Here is a 22,328-nt window from a genome sequence, read left to right on the forward strand (position 1 = left end):
CCTTAATTTGTCACTGTCCAAACAGGAAAAGAGAGCATTTAAAATTCAGCCTTCATGACTGTGTTGTATTTCTTCAAACCTGTGATTAATTGCTGGGCATTTACAGGCTGTATTCAGCTATTTCTGTATAAAACAGTCTTTATTTTGCTGTGAAGATCCCCACATCACGGGTATTATATATCTTCTTGTTGGTAGGACTTGCATTTATTCTTCCCATTTGTTCTTGTATGAAATGCAAAGAGAAAGCTCAGGGCTCTCTCGATTTTACTGTTTTTAAAAGGGAAAAAAAAAGTTCTTTGTCTTTGTCAGAAATGTCCTTGTAAAAAAAAACATTTGAGATCAGGGCAGGAAGGGGCATGCCAGGTCATCCAGTCCAGCCCCGACAGGGGCACAGGCAAGCAGCTTGTATAATCCAGCTCATAAACTGCTTGAACTCCACCTTGAAAGATATTAATTTTTTGTTGTTGTTTGTTCTGTTTTGTCCTTCACAGCTGCTATAGGGAGGCTGCTTTAAAACCTTGATTTTAAGCTCACAAGTAGGCCTCTCCTGAGTCAATTTGTATGGCCAAGGCTTACAGGGGCACAATTAACCTGAGCAGAAGAGCACAAAAAGGTATATACAATTTATACAATTTACAATTTTTAAATACTTTTTTGTATACACCTGTCATTTTAGTCCTGTTGGGTGAACAGCACACTGGCTCCTGTTCGCACGTACTGAAGAAAGGCTGCAGCCTTTGTGAATGACCTCTATCATCTCATCCTCTGTTTTTCTGCCTGGCAAGGAAGCAATGCTGGTATCTCCAGCTGATTTTGAGGCTTAATTAATATTCATCAAGCTATATATACAAGTGCTGAGTAATGTTTTAATGTATTATTAATTTCTCAAGAACAACAGAAGGCTGCTTAAGAGTTGTCAGTGCCCACTCCAGCAATCACAGAAAATTGGTCATGTAGGAGATGCTTTGGGCAACCGGATCTAGTGAGACATGTCCCTGCCCATGGCAGGGGGCTTGGACTAGCTGTTCTTCACAGTTCCCTGCCAACCCAAACCATTCAGTGATTCTGTGAGATGCCCACGTGGTCCTGGTGGAGGCTGCTGACATTTAGGGGCTCAGGAGAAAAGCTGGCACACAGCACTTGGCACATATGGGACCAGTAGGCAACCTTGTCAGAAGTGAAGCTGGAGACTTGCAATGGTTTGCTGCAAACCCCACTGTATTTAGCTGTTTCTGCATAAAACAGAGTATTTTTCTGGGAAGCTCCACACATCATGGATATCAAATATTCTTATGTTACTGGGGCTCACATTTATTTGTTCATCTCATTTGCCTCCTTCCACTGATGCAGGAGGCATTTTATTGCCTCCTTTGCTCAACTGGACCTTTGAAGCAGCAGGGCCAGTCACTGAAGTCCCTCTTGGGATATTCTGTCTCTGCAGTGAGGGGTGAAGGAGCTGTGGGCTCCCAAAACATTCAGGGAGGCCCCCTCTACTGGGGTAGGGACCACTGTGAGGGCTGGTCCCACAAGATCTGCCAAGATCACAAACAGCGAGGGGAGCAGGAACGCAGCGGGTCAAAGCGGGAGTGTCGGGTTTGCATTGGGACACATCAGTGAGGGAGAAGACAACTCTGCACCCTTTGGAGGGGCCAACAGAGAAAGCTGCGTGAAGAACGGATGCGTGCAGGGGAAAGACACAGCGGGGAAACCATTACAGCGGAGAAATTACAGCATGAAGGACCTTGGCTTGACTGCAGCCCTGGCCGTTACAGTGCTGACACTAAAACGCCTCATTGGCCGTACAGGCACTCCGCGGAGCCCAGCTGGCTCCTGAACGAGCCGGGGTGGGACGCACTCTCCTCCCTGCCCTCCTCCCCCGAGGCCTCCTGAGGGGCCGGGGCCGCCGGCAGCCGGCAGCGGGGCGGCGAGGGAGGGCTGCCCGCCGCCGGGCCCCCCTGAGCCGGGCTGAGGCAGCCCCGAGGCCGGGCCCCGGCGGGCCGGAAGGGGGAGCTCCGAGCCCGGTAATGGCGGCCGGGCTCGTGGGCCCGATGAGGTTTTGGTTTGGTTTGGTTTGGTTTGTGTCTTTCAAAAGGCCGATTGCCGACACGTTGCAGGAAGGTGCGATGTGCCTGCGTGTGTGTGTGTGTGTGTCTGTGTGTGTGTCTGTGTGTGTGTCTGTGTGTGTGTCTGTGTGTGTCTGTGTGTGTGTGTGTGTGTGTCTGTGTGTGTCTGTGTCTGTGTCTGTGTCTGTGTCTGTGTCTGTGTGTGTGTCTGTGTCTGTGTCTGTGTGTGTGTCTGTGTGTGTCTGTGTGTGTGTGTGTGTGTGTGTGTGTGTGTCTGTGTGTGTCTGTGTCTGTGTCTGTGTCTGTGTCTGTGTCTGTGTGTGTGTCTGTGTCTGTGTCTGTGTGTGTCTGTGTGTCTGTGTGTCTGTGTGTCTGTCTGTCTGTCTGTCTGTGTGTGTGTGTGTGTGTGTGTGTGTCCCCGTGTCTCCTTCACTGCCACCGGCGAGCTCCCGAGGCTGCAGCCTTTGCCCCCTCGGCATTTCTGGCCGTTAATACAGAAACAGGAAAAACAAAGCCATAAAAGTAGCAAGTTAAGAGATACAGCTTTCCCTTGGACACCTCTGTGCCTCCTTTTCCTCTCCTCAACCAGCTGAAGCATTCTGAGCTAACCAAAACGCCATTTCTAACCCACTCCGATGTTATTTCTAACTAATGCTGATACAGTTCTTCCAGCCATGCACAGGAGCTTATCTGCAGGCCCAGCCAGCGAAGCTTCCCACCCAGCCAGGAAACCAGCAGAAACCGTGGAAAAGGCTGCCTTGCAGTGTGGCTTTGAGGCATTGCCTTTGCACTGGAGGAAGAGTCAACCACACTGCATGCACCGTTTCGGAGGGACTGAGGCATGTCTGTTGGCAGCTGATGATAATTTTGTGGTGAAATTGTGCTGCACAACAGAAACCATGTCACTGATACAGAGTTGACACAGTTGAGATAACATCATACCACTTTACAAGTCCATGGTGACTTGCACCTGAGCATCGCTGCAGTCATTTGATGGCCTTTTCCCAACCCGCTGGCCTAATATATGGCACTTCTCTGGGTACCAGTTTAAAAGAAAGCAACAGACATCAGAGGAACACATAAAGGCAAAATAATGAAAACCTTGATAAAAAAATAAAATAAAATAAAATAAAATAAAATAAAATAAAATAAAATAAAATAAAATAAAATAAAATAAAATACAAATCTTTGGAGACAAAAGTGATCTGGGAAAGGGAAATACAGTATGGACTGAATGACTAGGAGACCACTGTGCACATTAAAAGAACCTCTATTTTTCCACAGGTAAACTTAACAGGGAGTCATATAGTTCAAATCTTATCATACTAACCTATACAGCTTTACACACCTGTACGAAGCCTGGGAATTAGGGTGTCCATTCAACTTTAATTCTGAAATGCTCTTATTTTTGAACACTCAGAAGCTGCCTTCCTTTAACATAAATTTGCTTCTGCACCTACACAAACGCATGTTTTCATGTAAGTGAAAACTGTCTTTCAAAACAGCTAACAAACTCATGCTAAAATGGAAGGTTCCAAGCTTTTCCCTTGATTAGTCTATATTTAATTTTAAAACAGAACCTTAAATATTGGCCTGCATCTCTGCCATAGCCTTGCAAGTAAAATGAACAGAAGGCTGATGATAGAGTTTTGTTCAGTGCCTTTCACTTCAGAATGCCTAGAGCTCATCCAGCCTGCATCTTCCTGTGGAGGTGTGGAGTTTAACTTCCTACTGATACTTTGACTTAGCAGTTAGGAGATAAGGAAGAAGGCCAGCACCACAGAATCTCTTAATTCACCCCTCAGTTTTTTTCCAAACCAACTAGAAACAGAGACTTTTGCAAACCTGGTTCCTGCAGACGGCTGTGTGTGCAACACCTGGGCCAACAGCAAAGTGTTTATACATGGGCTGCAGCCATGTGGGCTGCTAACCAAGGGAGGCTGGAGAGTTTATCCACCAAGCCCTGGACAACTGTGCTATTACATCACTGCCAAGCTCACAGGTGAAAATGGTTGACCTCATTTAGATGGGAAATTGCCATTGTTGGCACTGGTTTGGGGAGCTGACTGTACCAACCCCATGCAGGCAGTCACTCAACATGCTCCCCTCCTGTTTGCGGGCCACGTGTTCCTGGAACACAGGGGAGTATCTTTGGCAAGTGATGCTGACATAGTGCTGACAGTTCAAAGAGAGTCCTGATGTCAATTAAAGGCGTTACTGGTATATTAGTATGTCTGCACTGCTTCCCTGGGCTTCCCTTTTGCTCTGTCCTCCCCTCCCTGCACCCATGGACAATTAACAATACAAGGAAAATAAGATAAATTCCACCAAGAGCAAAAGCCATAAATCTTGTTGCAGTTCTGCAGTTTGTTGCTTAAGTCCTCTTTTGCTTTGGGTGGTAAGAGCTATGAATACCGAGGATGTGTCTGGTGGGATTACGAATGCATATATTGGAGGAGTGGTGGGTACACATCAGTTGGGCAAGCACAGCACTTTCTGCAGAGCAGTTGCCCATACTGGCCACAGAAAACTTACCAAGACAGCGGTGTCTGCTGTGGCTGGAAGAGCATGGCAGACACTAGCCTGCTGGAAGCAGTGCAGGTGGATTCAGTATGCCCCATCTTTTATCTTCGTTTCATGAAATTAGTGACCACGCTGGTTGGCTGGGTCTACTTAAGGAGGAAAAGGAGGGAAGTGTGCCCACATCTTCGCCCATCAGTGGTGAGCGCACGGGTGACACGGCAGGTGAGGGACCACATGTGGTGAACACATCACGTCATGTGCCTTACGTCACTTATGACACCATAAATGCAGCCTAGCAGCATTGCTGCCCCCACTGGTTTCATCTCCCTTCTGAAGCTCAGTGTGGGCTGTGGGGAGCTGCCTGCCTCGTGCAAGGAGGGGCACATGGCCAGAAGACGGCTGCCAGACCTGGCCGTGAGCAGCCAGGTCTGTGCGACCCGCTGTGCATAAGCCCAGCTCTATCTCTGTGCGAGCCACGGGCAGCTGGATTTACAGAATAGGGGGAAAGGTTGTGCCGACCGTCCTTGCCTGGCATCAGGGAGCTAAGCTGAGAGAAGAGGCAACTGGAGTAAGTAGGTCACAATGCCACCCTTTCTACTTCATCCCAGAGAAGATTTCCTGGCTGCTCAGAGAAGACTTTGGTTTTAGCCATCAGCTTGTAGCATGGGGACTTTTACTATTAAATCAGTCTCTTCCACGAACATGGAAGAGTACGTTTGCAGAGCTTAAAGCAGGAGTCCCTGAGGTCTTTGGTGTTGGTTTTTGAGGTCCCATTTCCATTCGCAGCACCCAGCTCTGGGATGTGGGGTTTAATGTGAGGGCTACGCGCTGCTGTGCTGGCCATCCAGAAAGCCTGACCCACACTGAACCATGGTACCATGATGACTTCTGTGCAAACAGGTTGTGTGATAGTAACAAGGTGGGCTTGGAGAAGCGGGTCTGGAGAGAGCATTCAGGGCTCATTCTAAGGGCAGCAAAATGGTTTGTCGTGTCCACTGAATAGTGTGAGTTACACCTCCCTGGACAGATGCTCCTGGAGGCCCCAGTTCTTTATGTGCCCAGTGAGAGGAGCAGTGGTGCAAATTTCCACCTCTCTCCACTGCACCCTGTGGCCTGCCTGGCTTTGTGTTATCCTGGAGGAGATATCGAATGTAGAAGAAATTTGTGAGCCAATTCGCTGTGAGAGTCAGTCCTTCCTTGGCAATTTGCCTGGCCAGCATCAGCCAGCTGGGCAAGGATGGACAAGGCCAGCTTGGCCTGCTGAGGCTTAGCCCTGTTCACTAGCTGGACAGACAGAGAAGCACATAAAAGCCCCAAGCAGGCACCAGCGAGCTGGGTGCTGTGCAAACGTAGGGTAAAAAGATTGCTGGTGTCCCAGAGACCAAGGAGGGGACGCACACCAAGGAGGCCAGAGGCTGGTTACAAAGTAGTGGCATGCAGTAGGCAAGAAAGCCCTTATTATTATTAATGCAGGTAAATGGCTACGAGAAATAGTGAAAAATGCACCTGTTCAAAAGCTTTAATACTGAAATACATCTGGAAAAAAGCACTGCATATACAAGCTACAGTATCTTATGTGATGCATTTCATGTCCCTAATTTACATGCTGACAAGTTTGCCGTTTCTAAACAATGTTATCATTCATCTTGCTGATGATTAATCAGCAGAAGCTTCAAACACTGTCTGTCACACATTGATGCAGCAATCAAACAAGAAAGGCAGAGTGTTATGGTTGTTGTTTTGTTGGTTTTTTTCCCCCCAAATCTTACAGTATTTACAAAAAGATGCATTTTTTTTTTCTAACAGCATTCTTAGATTTATTCACTCATTCACAATCAGTCATTGTACAAAAACATCATTCAGAACCAGTTTTTAAAATACACCCACCTCAGTTGCATAGTACACAGAAAAATAGGCTAGAGTCAAGACACTGATTTTTGAATGAGAATGTGAACTGATTCAGAGGTACAAACTTTCAGAAGAAAGATGTGCTTCTCACACATAATCAACTGTAGTTCCCATGAAGCTAATGAGCTTCTTGTAGCTCTTGTAGCTTCTACCATCAAATTTCCCTTTTATATCGTATATTTTGAGGTGTATTGCCATACCCACAGCTTGCATAAAGGTCTAACACCTCACACACTTAGGAATTTTACTCTGCAGTATTTGCTCGAAGGGCAGACACTGCATATGGCCACTGTGACAAAAATGAGTTACACAAAGTACGCACAATATCGGCTTCATGTCTTGTGGCCCATCACTGGAACAACTCAACGGACCTGATTTGTTTGTCTGACTTCTGCTTCTGTCATTGAGCATCAGAATATAGCTCTGTACTTTAAGGATCTGTAGTTCTGAATATTGGCTTCTTTTTACTGTAAGAGTTAAAACTGTGGAGGGATTAGCGTGCACTGTATATATCCTGTTGCTTTCCAAGCAAAAATTTGCAATTTTGTCATTTGGTTATCTTGTGTGCTGATAATTTTCTCACTTTAAAAATGTGCTCCAGCAGATTCATTGAGCCTGGTCCATTAAAGAGCAACAGGGAACTCTGAACAATAGATGCTTGTTTTACAGCTACTGCAAATGCTTAGAAAGCACTAAATTGCCTTTTATACTCAACAGTCTAATAACAAAGACTGTTTTTCTCCCCTTTTTTTCCAATTGATTTGATGGTTCACTTGAGCTTTAAAAACACATTACATAAATCTTTATAGCTATTACAGAAGTCTTTTGTCAAGTTTAATGCGTTGTATTTTTTTTTTTCATAGGGTAATCATTCACCCTTAAACTCACTGTACCAGAATGGTGCCTGACTCTGGATCCGTACAAATAACAAGTCTTAGAAGTTTATTTTGCACAGGGAGGGACCTGAATCCTTCCAAAGGCAGTTTTTCATTGAAAGCTCCTGGCTCAGAGGTATATCAGAAAAAGTGCTGAGCGCTCCTGAAGGCACGACTGAAGGCTGCAGCCTGCGGTCAGCCTCCCAAGGAGGAAAGGACACTTTGTGGGATCAGACCTTTATGGCTCTGTTCAAGATACGCTTATTTCACAGTAGAAACTTAATGATGCAAAAAGACCACCTCTCTAACGACCCACCACAGCTTATATACATTCCCGTGTTTAACACCAAGGACTGACAACTGGACAATTTAACAATTCAGTGCACTTAATCTTCTAAGCTAACAGAGAAGGACTTCGAAGCTGCTGGCTTTGCTTCCAGCCCCCACCAGCCCTGTGTTGAACACTGCCCCAGGGCAGGTCCCTGGCTGCACTGGAGTGGATGAGTAGGGGCAAAATCTTTTTTTTTTTTTTTTTCAGGGGATTTACTATGTCTGCTATGTTGATGTTTTCAGGATTATGTCATCCATTTGACTTGACCTTCAGATGCATTACCTCTGAGAGCAGCCTCATGCTCTCCTGCTATATTTAAGTCAACCATTACGACTTTGGGCTTCATATCCCAAGGTGGAAATCTTAGCTAGACTTAACTGAGAGAGAGGTGGAGAGAGATGCATCTGTGTAAACCTCTCTCCCTGCTGCAGAATACCACCTCTAAAGAAAAACAGCAAGGGAATGTGCTGCCCACCACATTGCTTTAACGGCAGAGACGTAGAGAGCAGGAGCTGGTAGAAAAGTAGTAGCTGTTGAAAACCTTCAGAAACACAATTGGATAAAACAAACGAACAAAAAACAACTAAGCAGGTGATATCATCTTCACCAGGAAAAGCAGAGAGGCTGTTAAATGCCAGGCTTCCTCATCGTACTTGGTCCTGAACCTGGTGTGTCCAGATGCCATTTCAATGTCCTCCAGTTTCTGGTGTGGAGGATTTCCATCAGTCTCCTCTTGCCCTAGCCCTCCCTCCAGCTGCGGTCACTGATGAAAGCCCAGCCCCAGGGGCTCGCAGTGCCAGGGCTTGCTTTAAGGGAAAACAAAGAAGACAAGGCTGGGAGAAGTAGGATGCTCTCACTGCTCTCCTGCCAATCCACCTTTCTTGGCACTACGATTGCTCAGCAAAGAGCTTGGCTCTTTGATGAAGGGGTTGGTAGGGACCGGGCTTGGCTGGCACTGTAAGGAGAAGTGGAGGTCTGCTGGAGATAAAGGAGTAAGCCAGAAACAGCAAGGTAAATGCACAGAGGTCTGCCTCCACCCCTGAGCAGGAATCAGGGCGAGCCTCTTGGTTAAACTTGCTGGGGTAAGAAGTGCTTGATGTCCAGGGATCTCCACATGCACCCACCAGAAAAGTTTGCTGTTAGCCAGCCTGAATCCTGCTCCCATTGCCAGCTCTGTAAATCTAGAGCAGCAACACCAGCTTTCCTGGCTGTGTTTAAAGCAGCACAAAACCTGTCTTCACGTTATAACTGCTGTAAAAGCAGGATGGGTCGGATTCACGCCTGGCAGAGCACGACGGCTGAGCGGGGGACAGCACTCTATTAATAAAGCTATTATTCAAATGAAGAACTTAAAAAAACAAAACACACACACAGAAACAAAGAACAAAACACACATACAAAGAAAAAAAAAAAGGAGAAGGATCGAGTTGCTGGTGACAGTGACCAACATTGTTCGGGGATCACAGCAACCAGATCTGCTGGGCGAGGAGCGAGAGCAGAGTCAGGGCGAGAGCGCAGCTGCTCCACTGGCGGAGCGGTGCCAAGGCGGCCGTGTTCCTGAGCATGCACTCCACCCGGTCCCAGGAGCCATTGTTTGGCAGCGGCTGTACTCCCGCCAGGGTGCACATGACGTTGTAGACATCCACGGACCTGATCGGAGGCGCTCGGAAGTTGGATCTGAAGTCTGCAGGGAAAGCGGGCGGAGAGAGGGGTTAACGGGCCCAGCCCCTGAAACGTGGGGCAAGGGCTCTGCTGCCCATCCAGGGACTAACCCAGCAGGCTGGGATACTCAATGTAATTTGGAGTATAATTTATAAAGTTATATTTGATAATTATAATCTATATAATTTGCAGGATGGCTCAGCAAAAAACATTTTAAATGCTTTCACTCATTATTTTTACTTCTAATCCAATTTGATTCCAAAACTGAAAACTAAAATAAATAAATACACAAATACAGGAGCTACTTTGCTGTGTACACTGGTAGGTTTAAAAGCCTGAAATAATGGTGTTTTGCACTCTTTTTTTGCTTTCATTCCTGCCTGTTGCCATAGCCTAGGACTTATCAATGGTTAAAGGGTCCAATGAAGCGAGAATCAGGGGCTTCATGTCTGCCCGCTGGCCAGGTGGGTGAGGTCTGCTGCAGCTTCAGCCTCCTCAAAGACAGCACTCCGCATTAGTGAGTCCGAATCCATGAACAAAAGGAGAATTCATGTGTTTCAAAAAGAATTAAAAATTCAGGCCAGCCTTGGAAAATAGGCCAAAGGGATGGAGTTACTGTGCTGAGACATAGGAGAGGGGCTGACCGAATTGCTTCACCTCTCTCTGCCCTGTTTCTTCAGCTATAAAATAGAGATAGAGATAGAAACCTTTCCAGTGCCAACCAGGATGAGGAAATCCCGATATCTATTTATAATTTTTGGGTGCAATCTTTGAGTGCCACCCAGGTCCTGATGTGCCAGGGGCTGCAGGGGTGCTGGGGCAGGGGCCATGGGGCCATGGGAGGAGTGGGATGCCCAGGGTGCCACAGTGCGTGCCAGGACTGTGACACCCAGCTGGGGCAGCCCCACTTGTTCCCCTGGTGGGGACGGGGATGGTGGCATCGTACCTGGCCCGTACGCGAGGAAGATGCCTCTCATCTCCATGAGCTCGTTGTCGTAGCCATGCCAGCCGTTCTGCCAGGCCTCCCTCTTCCCCGTGCCGTTCTCCCAGAAGGGCAGCTTGTCCCTGCTCTGGTAAAAAACAGCAGGGCACGTTAGTACCATGGCGTGCCACCCTCTGCCACCATGTGCCACCACGTGCTGCACTACCCCACGGGGTTAAAGCAAGGAGGTCCCTTCCAGGGAACGTGGGCTCAGGTCCAAGGTGCTCCCTTTGCTCTCTTCCTTCCCCGTCTCTGGCGTGGACAAGTTTTGTCTTCCTGCTATAACGATTTGTCATCATAATTCTTGTTTTTCTTTACCCAAATTACACTCCTAAGCCATACTTTTAATTTCCTTCCTTAGTCTCTCCTGCTGCATATTAATAGCTCCTGACAGCTAGCTGTAACGGTGTCATTTCCTGCTCCTGTGGAAGAAATGATCCTTAGGGTCCTCTCGAAATCCTGCACCAACCCGTTCTGTGAGTTTAGATAGTCCCACGGGATGGCAGCCCAGGCGACACTCCGGATATCCCTAAAACTATGGCAGGAATCTCACTCACTAAGACAGCGAACATCATTTGACAGTTCGTTAACCCCTTGTTGTTAGTTTCTCCAATGGTTACAGAGCAGGAGCTGCAGTTTCCTAACGCCAGGTCTGGACTTCCCGCTCCATCACAGGAGCACAGAAGATGCCCCGGCAGAGTCTCCTGCATCCCACCCCGGGGCAAATGGTGCCACTACCCCTGCCTGGAGCATTGAGTCATTGTCTGATTTTGTTTTCCTCCTCTGCCAGAGAAGGACATTGCCCGTGCACAGGAGCACTGAGGATGGCAGTGATTACAGCTGCGAAGTGCAGCTCTTTCGTCTGCTTTCCATGGGAACCCCTGGAGTATCCCTTGCGTGTCTTTGTGTGTAATAGTCAGCAGATGTAGCAGATAATTGAACAATTTTAGCTGACAAATTAAATCTCTTTCCTTGTCTCCATCTATTCCCTGACAGCGCTCAGAGCAAGCCAAGGAGAAAGCAGACTCATTTCCCTCGTCCTACCGTAGCACCTCCGTACGTGGTGCTCTGCTTGGTGTGGTTCCTGGGAACTCATCATGTTTGGGTAGCGCTGCTCCTCGGAGATGAATGAAGCAGGAGGGGCTGCGACTGGGAGTGATTTTGGGTTATTCCAGCACAGCCTCAGCCCCTGCTGCTGCCCGTCACTGGAGGTGACCAGGAGCAGCATCTCCGACCTGGGAATTGCCACCCCTGCCATGGGGCACCCTGGCTCGTGGTGGGCCCAGGGGCAGGGAGGGCCCAGCTCCTGTGGTCCAGGCACCGACACACAGATGGGCTTTTGCTCCCCCTAGCCCTGCTGGAATAAAACACCTTTCCAGATACGTCCCCTTTGCCTCTCAAAAAAAATAGGCAAAGAGTATTAAGAAGAAATGAATCAAACAGCTTACATCTATCAACTAGCCAACAGAGAGTTAAAACATCCTGTGAGGGTGATAGCGAAGAGCTGAATATCCTCTCTGCAATGGCTTGGGCAGGGAGTATAATAGAAGGCTCAATTATTGCTTAAAAAATATGACAGGAAACTTTCATTTTCACATCCCATTCATGGATAATGAAAACGTACTGAGGATAAGGAAAATCTGACAGAATTAATGAGAGGACATTCTTGAAAATCAGAAACAATGGGAAGGAATGGGCTGAGAGACAGAAATAATTACCATAGCAGCAGTGTTTGCTGCACTGTTATTAAGGTTTGTCAGAGTTTCAATGATTTTTTAAAGAGCATTTTTTACAGAATATGTAAAAATGTTCTGTGTTGAATTTCATACTGTACAAAAGAATTAAGTTATAGTTTTTCAAAAAAATTTCAGCAAAAATGTTTCCGATGCTTTCTTTACTAGTCTGAATCTTAACTGTAGCTTTTTTGTATGTATTTTAACCAGAGGTGTGGTGCTCATCCATCTGTACCCCAAAACAACTGGGCTTTTTTAGATATGTATTTTTATTTAACTGTGGAAATCCCTGTCCTGAAGTCAGGTTAGTTAGCGAGAACTGTGGCAGCGTGGGCCATCTTGAGCAAAGCCAGGTGAACAACACCTCTGAGGGTGGTGCAGGAAGATGCTCAGCTGAGTTCCCATGAACTGTAAGGCAATATGGCCTAACGACCATGCTGAGACATTAAAAGATAAAGAACGGGACTCCTTGGCTCTGTCACCATGTTGCTGACAACGTAACCTCTGAGCTGTGCTGGGATGCAATTGATGTCTGCAATGTGGAGGTGATCAGCAGAGATACAAGTACAAAATCATGATGATGACAATAATAATAAGGTATAATAATAAGTTGGTATGCAAATCTCTTAATATGCAGGTCTAATTGATTGTCTGCCTAACAGGCTCTCAGGATTGCCATGTGCGCACTGGATATCTCTGAGGAGTAAACCCACAGTCTGACTCGTTTTGTGGATGGAAGGCCTGTGGGAAATGGGGTGTTTTTAGAATAGAGTCTGGTGGGTGGGAAGACAGGCAAAAAGAAAAGTAGTAGAAGTACCGCTGAATGGAGGGACAGTAAGATCTTGAAATGGGAGCAATCATTTCACATCTGTCAAGAGCAGAACTGAGAGGATGGTAAATTGGCAGGGGGAAGAGGAGTAAATCAACATGACCATAATGGAAAATACAAAAAGTCCTTTTAAGGAACCGTCTTAACTTCGTAACTTTTTCTAGCTTCAGCACAGGTGTCATGTCTTTAGGATCTTTCAAGCACACAAACATTTGATGTGAGCACTGCAGTCAGCACAAGTAAATGATGTAATACTTTGACTCAACGTCTAGCACAAAATTATACATTCTTCTTTCTGCGTTCATGCATTGCACCTTTTCACATTAATGTCTTTTGCTTCTGTACTTTACCTCTACTATGAACCATCCCTTCTCAGCAACAAGGGTTAGAGGAGAAACAAATTTTCCTTTTTTGTAGAAAAACCTCTCTGGAATATCCTGTATGTTATAAACATCCATGTGTTCTGCAGCTTTCAATTTTTGATATATCTGCAAAGAAAACAAATGTTAGGACACCATACGGCTATAAAGAGCATGTGCACACCTATGGGTCTGTAGATACACCTGATTTTTTTAAATGGCTAATCCCCTTTAATGGGTAATCACCAGTACATTTAATCTGTGACTTCGCCAGTTGTAAGGTGAAAAAATCTCCTTATAGGTTTTTGGATGTTCTGAAAACTTGGGACATAAGCACATAGAAAACCATGACCTTAGGTATTATACACACTTACAGTACAAGCACTCACAAATGTATGCATGTGATTATATAGACATACAGACACAGAAAACGAAACCAAGGGAAACCATAAACTAAGTGGTGAAAAGAAGGGTGCTCAAAGGCATGAATTGGCAGATGAGGAAAAGGGATATTCTCTTCTTCCCTCCTTGTGCTCGAGTGAACAATTAATATCACCTTGCCTTGGTTTCTTATACTTAACCTCTCTATCCCTATCAAAGGGATCTACCAATCCCTTTGGTAGATCTTTGCTTACTTATCTGCTTTACAAGGATGCTGTGAGATTAATCAGTCAATGCCTGCAGCTTTGAAGGTGCACAATGCTGTGCTGGTGGCCTATTAATATTAATCATACCATCTGGAATACAATTACACAAATGTGGTTAAAGCCACAATTATTCAGAAAAATATTTAAAATGCCTAAAGAAGATGTCCATATGCCATAAAGAAGGTCGCTATTGGAGTCCCCAGAGCTTAAAACACTCTTTGCTTATATACAAATAATCTTCAGGAAGAAATAGCTCGATTCTTCAAAGACTGCAACAAGAATGAAAGGTTCTTCACTAGCCTTTTAGTGAAGTCTGCCCTGCATATGTGATGCATTTGTACACATGCAATCTGCATTGTCTAGCTGGGGTGCTTCATGCATGCATCCATCCAGCACTGAAACTCCTGCCCTATATGTGGTCGCCATAAGGAATTAGGATGGGATGGCAGGACTCAGCCCGACCATCCCACTAGAGAGTGGTCATTGTGTTTCACCAGTACTTCTGGTGCTTCAAAATGGCATAACTCTTAAATCTGATACCACTATGTTATGATACGATCTAACTCCTGAACAGGGCTTTTCAAAGTGAATTAGAATAGTGGAATCTGGCTCGTGGGAAAAAGAAAAATTAACTTAATTTTACTTAAAGTAGCAACACTCCAGTAAGAAGTCCTAAAAAGAAATAAAGGAAGAAAATAAAACCATGATGTGAGACATTGCATTTTATTCTCTTTGGGGATATTAGGCTGTTTAATGAAAGAGAAGCATGTGCTTAAGAGCTTTGTCAGGAAAAAAAAATGTCAGTGTGAAGTGGCAATTTATACTTGTCCTCGTTCGACGGTCTTGCCTACAAAACTAGAGACTGATGAGTTAAGGCTGAGGAAGACATATATAAACTCTGTAGTACCCTGCAGGAACTTTGAGTGATAGACTTACACGTGCCTCTAAGACAACTGTCAGTCCCGGCACTAATTTAAAATGTTTGTGATATTCCAGCTGTACAATTACTAGAGAGCCTTTTTGGGTGCGATTGGCAAGTGTTCTCTTCAAAGAATCATATGTCCTATGATGTACTGGAATTAGCTAAAATATAATATAGAGAAAAAAAATCACCTGGAGTGTGGACTGCCTGTTTTGTACATCCACTCATCTCTATTTTGAGGACAGCAAAATAGACTTCTCAAGCACTGGTTTCTAGTTCAACTATAATTCACTAGTGTATTAGTTACAGATGTTGCATTTTCATTCTTTTCAAGTGGTTTCCATATTTCTTTCTGTATTGTTTTAATTTGCTCCTCAAAATCCTGCAGTTCTAGCCTTGGGCTTTTATAAGGGATTTAACCCAACATGCTTATTCATCAGAATTCTTCAAAGGAGAATGTTGTAAAAATGGGCTTTTTTGGTAATTCTGGTCTAATTGAGTTAATTCCTCAAACTCTGTGGAAGCTTACTGGAATAAGAATGCCTGACCTCTTCCAGATCATTTAAAAATCCCAGCTAATGAGTCAATAAATTGACTAATATATATAACATTTCAAAAACAGATTTTGAGCTAAAATCTTCTAGCTATTTATCAAAAGCACATAGTGGTGGGGGTTGAAAGCACATATCTGTGCCAAATAATAGTGAAAGATTATGCTTTTGATTTGTCTGGTGTGAATTCTCTTCAGAAACCTTTGTTACAAGAGTGCAAAGTGATGGGATTAACGTGTGGCTCCTGAGAAGAACCCCAGGCTGATTTCTGCACACATCTCTGAGAACCGAATTTAGACATTATAACCAAACAAAAGAAACAATTGTCATAAAACCCAAGAAAACGTGAAATAAATCAATACTAATAAACTGTACTTACCTCTGTATGCTTCTCTGGAACTGGCCAAAGGCTGACAACAGGACCCCGGTCCTTCATTTGAATGGTATCACTCATATTGATGTAGTTCTTCAGCTCAATCACTTTGTCCGTCCACGAGATGTCCGTCATCCCGTGGTCAGAGAAGAGGAGGACGTTGACATCATTCTGAAGGCCCTTGCTCTGTGGAGTGAGTGGCAAATTTTAAGCCTCATTTGACCTCCTCTGATTTTAGTGGAAGTCCACCAGAAGGAGCGTGGCTGCAAATATCCTGCAGTGAGCTTGGCCACCACTTGTAACAACAGCTGTCCGCTCTCACTTGCTGCCCTGGGGGAGTCTCAGAGGTTAGCACCAGGGAGAGATTTGGCAAAATAGACCCTGTTCCCTGCTAAGTAAGCAGGGAACATCCTAGCCCCACAAACTGGTTGTACCGCTCGGTCTTGGGCAGGATTTTATCCAACTGTTTGTTATCTGTAGGTCAAAATGGTTGTGGAAGAGCAACTTTGTCACGGTACCACCTGTGGCAAAGGCCTTCCCTCTTCCCCTCCCAAACACAGCCACTTGGCATTACAGCTCTTATGATTTAGTGAAGGTAGAAATATATTTTCCTCTCCTCACTGAAGCATGTAGAAAACTCTAATGTGTACTTATCATTGTGAAAAGAGAGCAGAAATATTCACAGAATTGACATTTACCCGAAGGCTTGATATCGTCTCTTTCTCACCGCAAAATTGTTTGCATAGCATTTTTTAAAACAAAGTTTCACATACAGAGTTCTGAGTGGTACTATAAAAACTACCATAAAAGTTAATTGGCTGATTCAACAAACCTTACAAAACAAGTAGTTTTGATTCATTCGCCTGCCATAAATTCCAGCCAGCAACACAGGTTATAAACAGAGCAACACATATATTGGTTTATGGCTTCCTGGGGCTATTGGGGTAATAATCCACTAGGAGGATTATAACGCCATCTCTGAAAATAAGAATCAGGGGAATGGTGTATTAACGTCCACGTGATATCAATAGCCTCTCTTTCTGAGGAAATAAAAATTTACAGCCAATGCATCCAATTAACAGGCATTAAATAGGCTCTTCATAGTGCCACAAAAAGCAGTTTTTAGAACTTTTCAAACACTGTGTTATGGTCTCAATTAATTACCATTTTTGAAAAGGTCTCTCTAAAAACTGTTGTAATGGCAAAATTACTGGCACTTGGGGAAGAGACACACAAAGTTTTGGGGCTCTGAGATGACAGGCGCACAGTGAACAGCAGATGCTGGTACTTTGATCACTACAGAACGGGTAGTGAGGATTGTAGCATATGGAAAACCAAAATCATAGAATCATTAAGGTTGGAAAAGACCTCCAAGACCATCTGGTCCAGCTGTACCCCTACCACCAACATTACCCACTAAACCACGTCCCTATGTACCACATCCAACCCAGCCCCCAGGAGCTCGGTTTTCTGACATCACTGACCTTGATCTGGGTGATCATGTTGCTCAAGGCTTTGTCCACCTCCTTCAAAGCACTCTTCCGCTGCTCGGACGAAGGGCCGTAGTGGTGGCCTTCCACGTCGATGCGCTCGTAGTACACTGCGGCCATTTCGGCACTGCCATTGCTGGAGGTTGGAGGGAAGGGAGGAAGAGGCTGATGTACATGGGCCTAGGAGCCCTGATGTACAGGCCCAGGAGCCTTCCCCTCCTGGCTGATGGAGTTACCAGTGCACTCTTCACTCGGACTTAGAGCCAAAAATATCCCAGAGGAACATTGTCTGCTTCCAGCCTCTGCTTTTCTACCTGCTGTTGACGGCTGGGCTTCTTATTCCCACCCAGAGGCACCTGGGTTTGCTTGAGACTCACATTGGAGGTGCCAGGTAGAGACTGTCATGTCACAGGCTGTCCTGGGAGCCCTCTGCTACGTCTTCAACTTAAGAAGATGGCTATTCATTTAATGACAAAGAAAGAGCCAGAAGAAATACTGATTTCTTCTTCCACAGGTCAATCCCCTTATTAAAAGGATTGTGGGAGTTACAAGTAAAATGTGGTTTAATTAAGGTTTGGCACTTCTGGCTTTCTCCTGTGTGAGGCCTTCCAAACTACCCAGGTCAACTCAGGACAGGCTCTTCCATAACTTTGCAGAAACCCATGTGCTATGAATTGGGATGAGATTTTAGACAGGGTTTTTATTTCTTCTGACCAATGAACAGAGGAAAACCAGGGTAATCTCAGAGTTGAACAGGGTTAGTTAGTCACACATTTCTGCACTGAATGTCCTCAGCCCAATTAGTAAGGGTAGCACATGCATCAGTGCTTAATTACATTTTCATGACCACTGTACAATTCACTGCAAACCTTCCTGAGAGCAGTCGTGTGGATAAAATCACAAATTCATGCTCATGAAGTTCAAACAGTCTTTTTCTACCGTACTTAATATGTGCCAGGGTGCACCATCCATAAGATATGCCCAGATTCAGATCAAGATCCCTACAAAAAGATGTTTGTGTGGTGTTCTGACGGGTCTGGCTTCTCTTACTAAAGACTTGCCAGTAGTCTGGGGTAAGGAGCGAGACAGAAGAAAAAAAATCAGAGGTGAGGAAGAAAAAAATCAGAGGTGAGGAACTGGCTGAATGAAATTAGGACCTATCATTTTACTTGTGAGCTTGCTAAAGGCCTCTAAAGAGGCGTCCTGTAGGCAGCTGAATGTCTCTGCCTTGGGAATTTCTCCACTGGTCACCGCAGAGCAGTGCTCCTTCTCACTCCTCATGACTTTAAAACCATTCAAGTGAAGCAGCCCTTCCCTTCCCCTTCATTTCATTTTAATTGTTACTTTCCATCTATATTAGGGACAAATTAGTTTCTGAAATTTAACCCTGTAACTTCTGTGCTGCATAAACTCTCACTGAACCTATTGAAGCAGTTTTCTTCTGCTGCAGTGCCTGTGTTATTTCTCTGCTTAGACTGCTTTGTCTTCTCACCTGTAACTAGAAGATCATTTGATCCAGATAAAAATATTCATAATCATCATGCCTTTTTCCTCTTCCTTGCCCTGCTGCAGGCAGGGAGCTCAGTTCAGAGGAAAGGGAGCCAGGCAGAAATTCAAGAGGGGATGCTGTGCAAATGGAAATGGTTCAGGGACTGAGCCTCCCACAGCTCCAGCACGATCTGTGGGGTTTTGGCTCTTCGGAAGGCTGTAGCTGAAGTTTACTGCAGACATCATGGTAACTGGGATTTGCTCTCTTCCTGAAATTTCCAGCTTTTACTTCTTGTGAGCTGCCCTACTGACTTTCGTGTGTCCCTGCCCTTTTCACTGAAGGCAGCAGCAAGCAGCCTTGTGACTCCGGGTGAATTAGCTATTGAAACTTTTTCAATGGACTCCAGCTACCCAAAAAAGCAGCTTGAAGGGCTGGAGCTTTTAGCAGTTCGTGCCTTGCTTTTAATTGTGTTCACAGTTACAAAGCTGCAACCCTTCCTGAGCAGCCTTACGCATCTTCCTTCATAGAGACCCAGGCAGGAAGCTTCAAGCATATCCTGACCCACCCCCAAATGATACCCAACCAAAAATCTTTCTGTGGTAATTCTGTGTTTCTTCCAGAAATCAGGTCTGGTTTCTGTATTCAGTTTCCCATTCCCTTCTTCATTCACTGAATTACAACTTTTGCATAAGTTCCATAAAAGCTTCCTATGGCACATATGAGCTCCTCATGTCACGTGCAGATGACTTTCCTAAAATGTCAGCTAAATCATTTCAGGATCAAACATCTCACACGAGACAGCTTCTCTCTAAGCCCCATGCTGTAAACAACACTGTGATTTGTGAGCACCTGTGCAGCAGGACCCCGTGTGCAACTGGGAGCAATGTCCCCAACAGCTCCATCATCATTTTGGAGACAAACAACACTCAGCATCCGAATACTAGACTTTTCAGATTGAACTGGATAAATGATGGAACCAAAAAGGTTTTAAAAGAGGAAGCTGAGTTATAGCAAAGACAAGGCATAGGCTACGCACGTGGTGGTGTAGTTTCAACAAACCTAATCTTCCCCGATTTTACAAGCTACTCGGAACTCTCCCTTTGTTAACATTTGGATGAGAGATGGTGCAGCTGGAAAACTGGATACAGAGCACGCTGTTTTTCTAGGAGACATCAGAGAGATATATTCCCATAATACTCATATTTGCACAGAATTAATGCCTGCTCCAAAAGCATTGTACCTAAGATGTTCTAAAATGCAGAAGGAGCCAAAACATTGGTCTTGTAAACAAGGGACTGGAGCTGAATTTCCAAATTTCCTAATTCCTAGGAGCACTCTCTGAATCTCAGCATTTCAAAGTCTGCTATTGCAGGTCAGTTAAGAGATTCTCACAGCCTGATATTGGAGTTTTTTGAAACAGCAAGGAAAAAACAGTAAGCTGGGTTGTCTCCTCTGTGTTGTAATCTACACATGAAAAAAGGAACACAAATTTCCCTCTAATCTTAATGTAACTGCCTGTTCCCCTATATGAACGTGTTTCTTTGACAATATTATGAACCAGCCTTGGACCCCATCTTCCTATGTGGGAGCCAATCCTGAAAACTGTCCTACAGAAAGGCTGATAATAAAACCAAATATTTACCCTTGGGGAAGGAAACACCACACTGCAGAGTTTTAATGACGTACCGGAAAGACTCGAGAGCGTCACTGATAGCATCTGCAAAGTTTTTGTCTGTCGGGACACTGAAGTATTCGCGGCAATAGCTTGGTCTGACTCCAAGGATTTCGACCTCACAACCTACAAATGAAAAATGTGCTAAGTTTTGCAGTTTCATTACAGACCCCACGGTGTGGGGTCCAAGTTCACAGTAAATTCCTTGTGACATGACTTACCTTACACCTTCTGTGCTGGAAACTTTGTGGTTGGGAACGGAAAAGGGGAGAGGGGTATTTTGGATGAGTGCTTTTAGCAAAGTGAACATTGGATCCTTTTATTTCCCTCTTTAAAAGGAGGTCTCTGTGTGACCTTCCCAGAACAAAGCTCTGATGGCCTCATGGCAGACCCTTTCCACCTAAATCACTTGGTTGTTTTGATCTTAACTACTGCGGCCATGTATCCTCACCCCCAGACTTCCAACATAATAGATTTAGATATTGTTCCCTCAAAGTTCAGCAAATACTTTCCACTTAGACACACTGTATCTTACATCATAATATCCTCTATAAGCTGTATTTTATTATGTGATTCTGGCACTCCACTATTAAATCTGTTTCCCAGGAGGTCTTGTTAAAACAGTATAAACCAATTACCTCTCTTGGTAACTTGCAGCCTTCCTTGCAAAATACAGTCCAGAAATTTGTGGCAACAAATCCTACAGGAGAACATGGCCCTGAACACACAAAAACTTGTTTTTGTGGTTTTCTGCCCTTTTGCTCTCTGGATACTGTGTGCTGCTGAATAGCATTAATATTTAAAAGAACAGTGCTTTCACAAACACTGGATTCATGTGAATTATCTTTAGAGAACCCCAGAGTCCTCCCATCAGTTATGCATTTTCTGCTGTGTTGCTAGGGCAGAAGGAAAAAAAAAGAGATCTTTCGGAAAATGGACTCTATACAGCAGTACAGTCAGGTCAAAAAGGCAATTCTAAGCAATACCCTGAATATGCCAACATTTGGGTCGCTTTGCCTCTCCTTTGGGCTGGAAGAGAGAGGCATTACGGACTGTCAGAAACTGACATTACTTGAGAGGAGTTAAGGTCGCGTAGGAGGTGTAAGTCCAGAGAGGGCAGTAGGGCAAGCAGAGCTACTTTCAGAGGTGTTTTGCAGTGGTTTGATCACTGGGACACTCAGTAAAGAGAATTTGCCTGTGTCATGCATTTCAGCCTGTGTGAGCTCATACTGCTGAGATGCAATACTGGGATACAGGGAAAAGCAAACATCTTGCAAAATAAGCTGACCAAGAGACTTGGCATTGCAGCGGGAGTTGCAATAAGCAATTACGAGTAATGTAGTATTGCAACAGATGAAATATCATGAAATATCATGCCTTTGGCTTTGTCCAATTTAGGATAGCAAACATCTCCTATTTGCTCTTTCTATTTAGGCCAAGATTTGCTGAAAATAGGCCTTCAGTGACTGCACAGACAGCCTACTTTTGGGAATCTGATGCTTATGAATACTGCCAAAGCAGCTGACAAGTTTGAAGATAGACACACAGTTTACATGCTGAAATGATAGGTGACCCATTTCTAAAGGATTTACCTCTAGCCCAGTTTCTTCTGCTGCAGTGGCCATTACAACCTTTCACCATATAAATTTACACATCTTCAGCTCTGGCTGAGCACGTGCCTATTAGCAGGTCCATGTAACGTGGTCTCATGCCTCGTATGACATCTGCCTAGCTGGGATTTTAGTCAATGAAATTCCTGCAGTCAGTAGCATAAGACACAGTTGCTCAAATGCGTTCTTCTGCTTGATGTCCTGGGTGCTACCAGCAGCAAAACATGAGTTTTTAGGTGCCTCCAAGGTTGGAGACAACGTAGCACTCCTCTGTAGTTTTTGCTAGTATTTCAGGACCAAACTGGAACT

General features: G+C 44.8%; 1 protein-coding gene across 1 annotated transcript in view; it reads right to left on the reverse strand.

Annotated features, from left to right (window-relative positions):
- Window positions 1–6,091: 6,091 nt before the first annotated feature.
- Window positions 6,092–22,328, reverse strand: part of ENPP6 (ectonucleotide pyrophosphatase/phosphodiesterase 6) — a 32,005-nt gene continuing 15,768 nt past the window's right edge. Inside the window, exons 3-8 of the mRNA XM_013179738.3 lie at window positions 20,424–20,535; window positions 17,243–17,384; window positions 15,765–15,944; window positions 13,257–13,394; window positions 10,309–10,432; window positions 6,092–9,384 (exon numbers count right to left, since the gene is read on the reverse strand). Coding sequence (XP_013035192.2) covers window positions 9,161–9,384; window positions 10,309–10,432; window positions 13,257–13,394; window positions 15,765–15,944; window positions 17,243–17,384; window positions 20,424–20,535 — 920 coding nt within the window. The 3' untranslated portion in view covers window positions 6,092–9,160. The remainder of the gene's footprint in view (window positions 9,385–10,308; window positions 10,433–13,256; window positions 13,395–15,764; window positions 15,945–17,242; window positions 17,385–20,423; window positions 20,536–22,328) is intronic.

Source organism: Anser cygnoides, chromosome 4 (assembly GCF_040182565.1).
Source record: "Anser cygnoides isolate HZ-2024a breed goose chromosome 4, Taihu_goose_T2T_genome, whole genome shotgun sequence".
Taxonomy (NCBI): domain Eukaryota; kingdom Metazoa; phylum Chordata; class Aves; order Anseriformes; family Anatidae; genus Anser; species Anser cygnoides.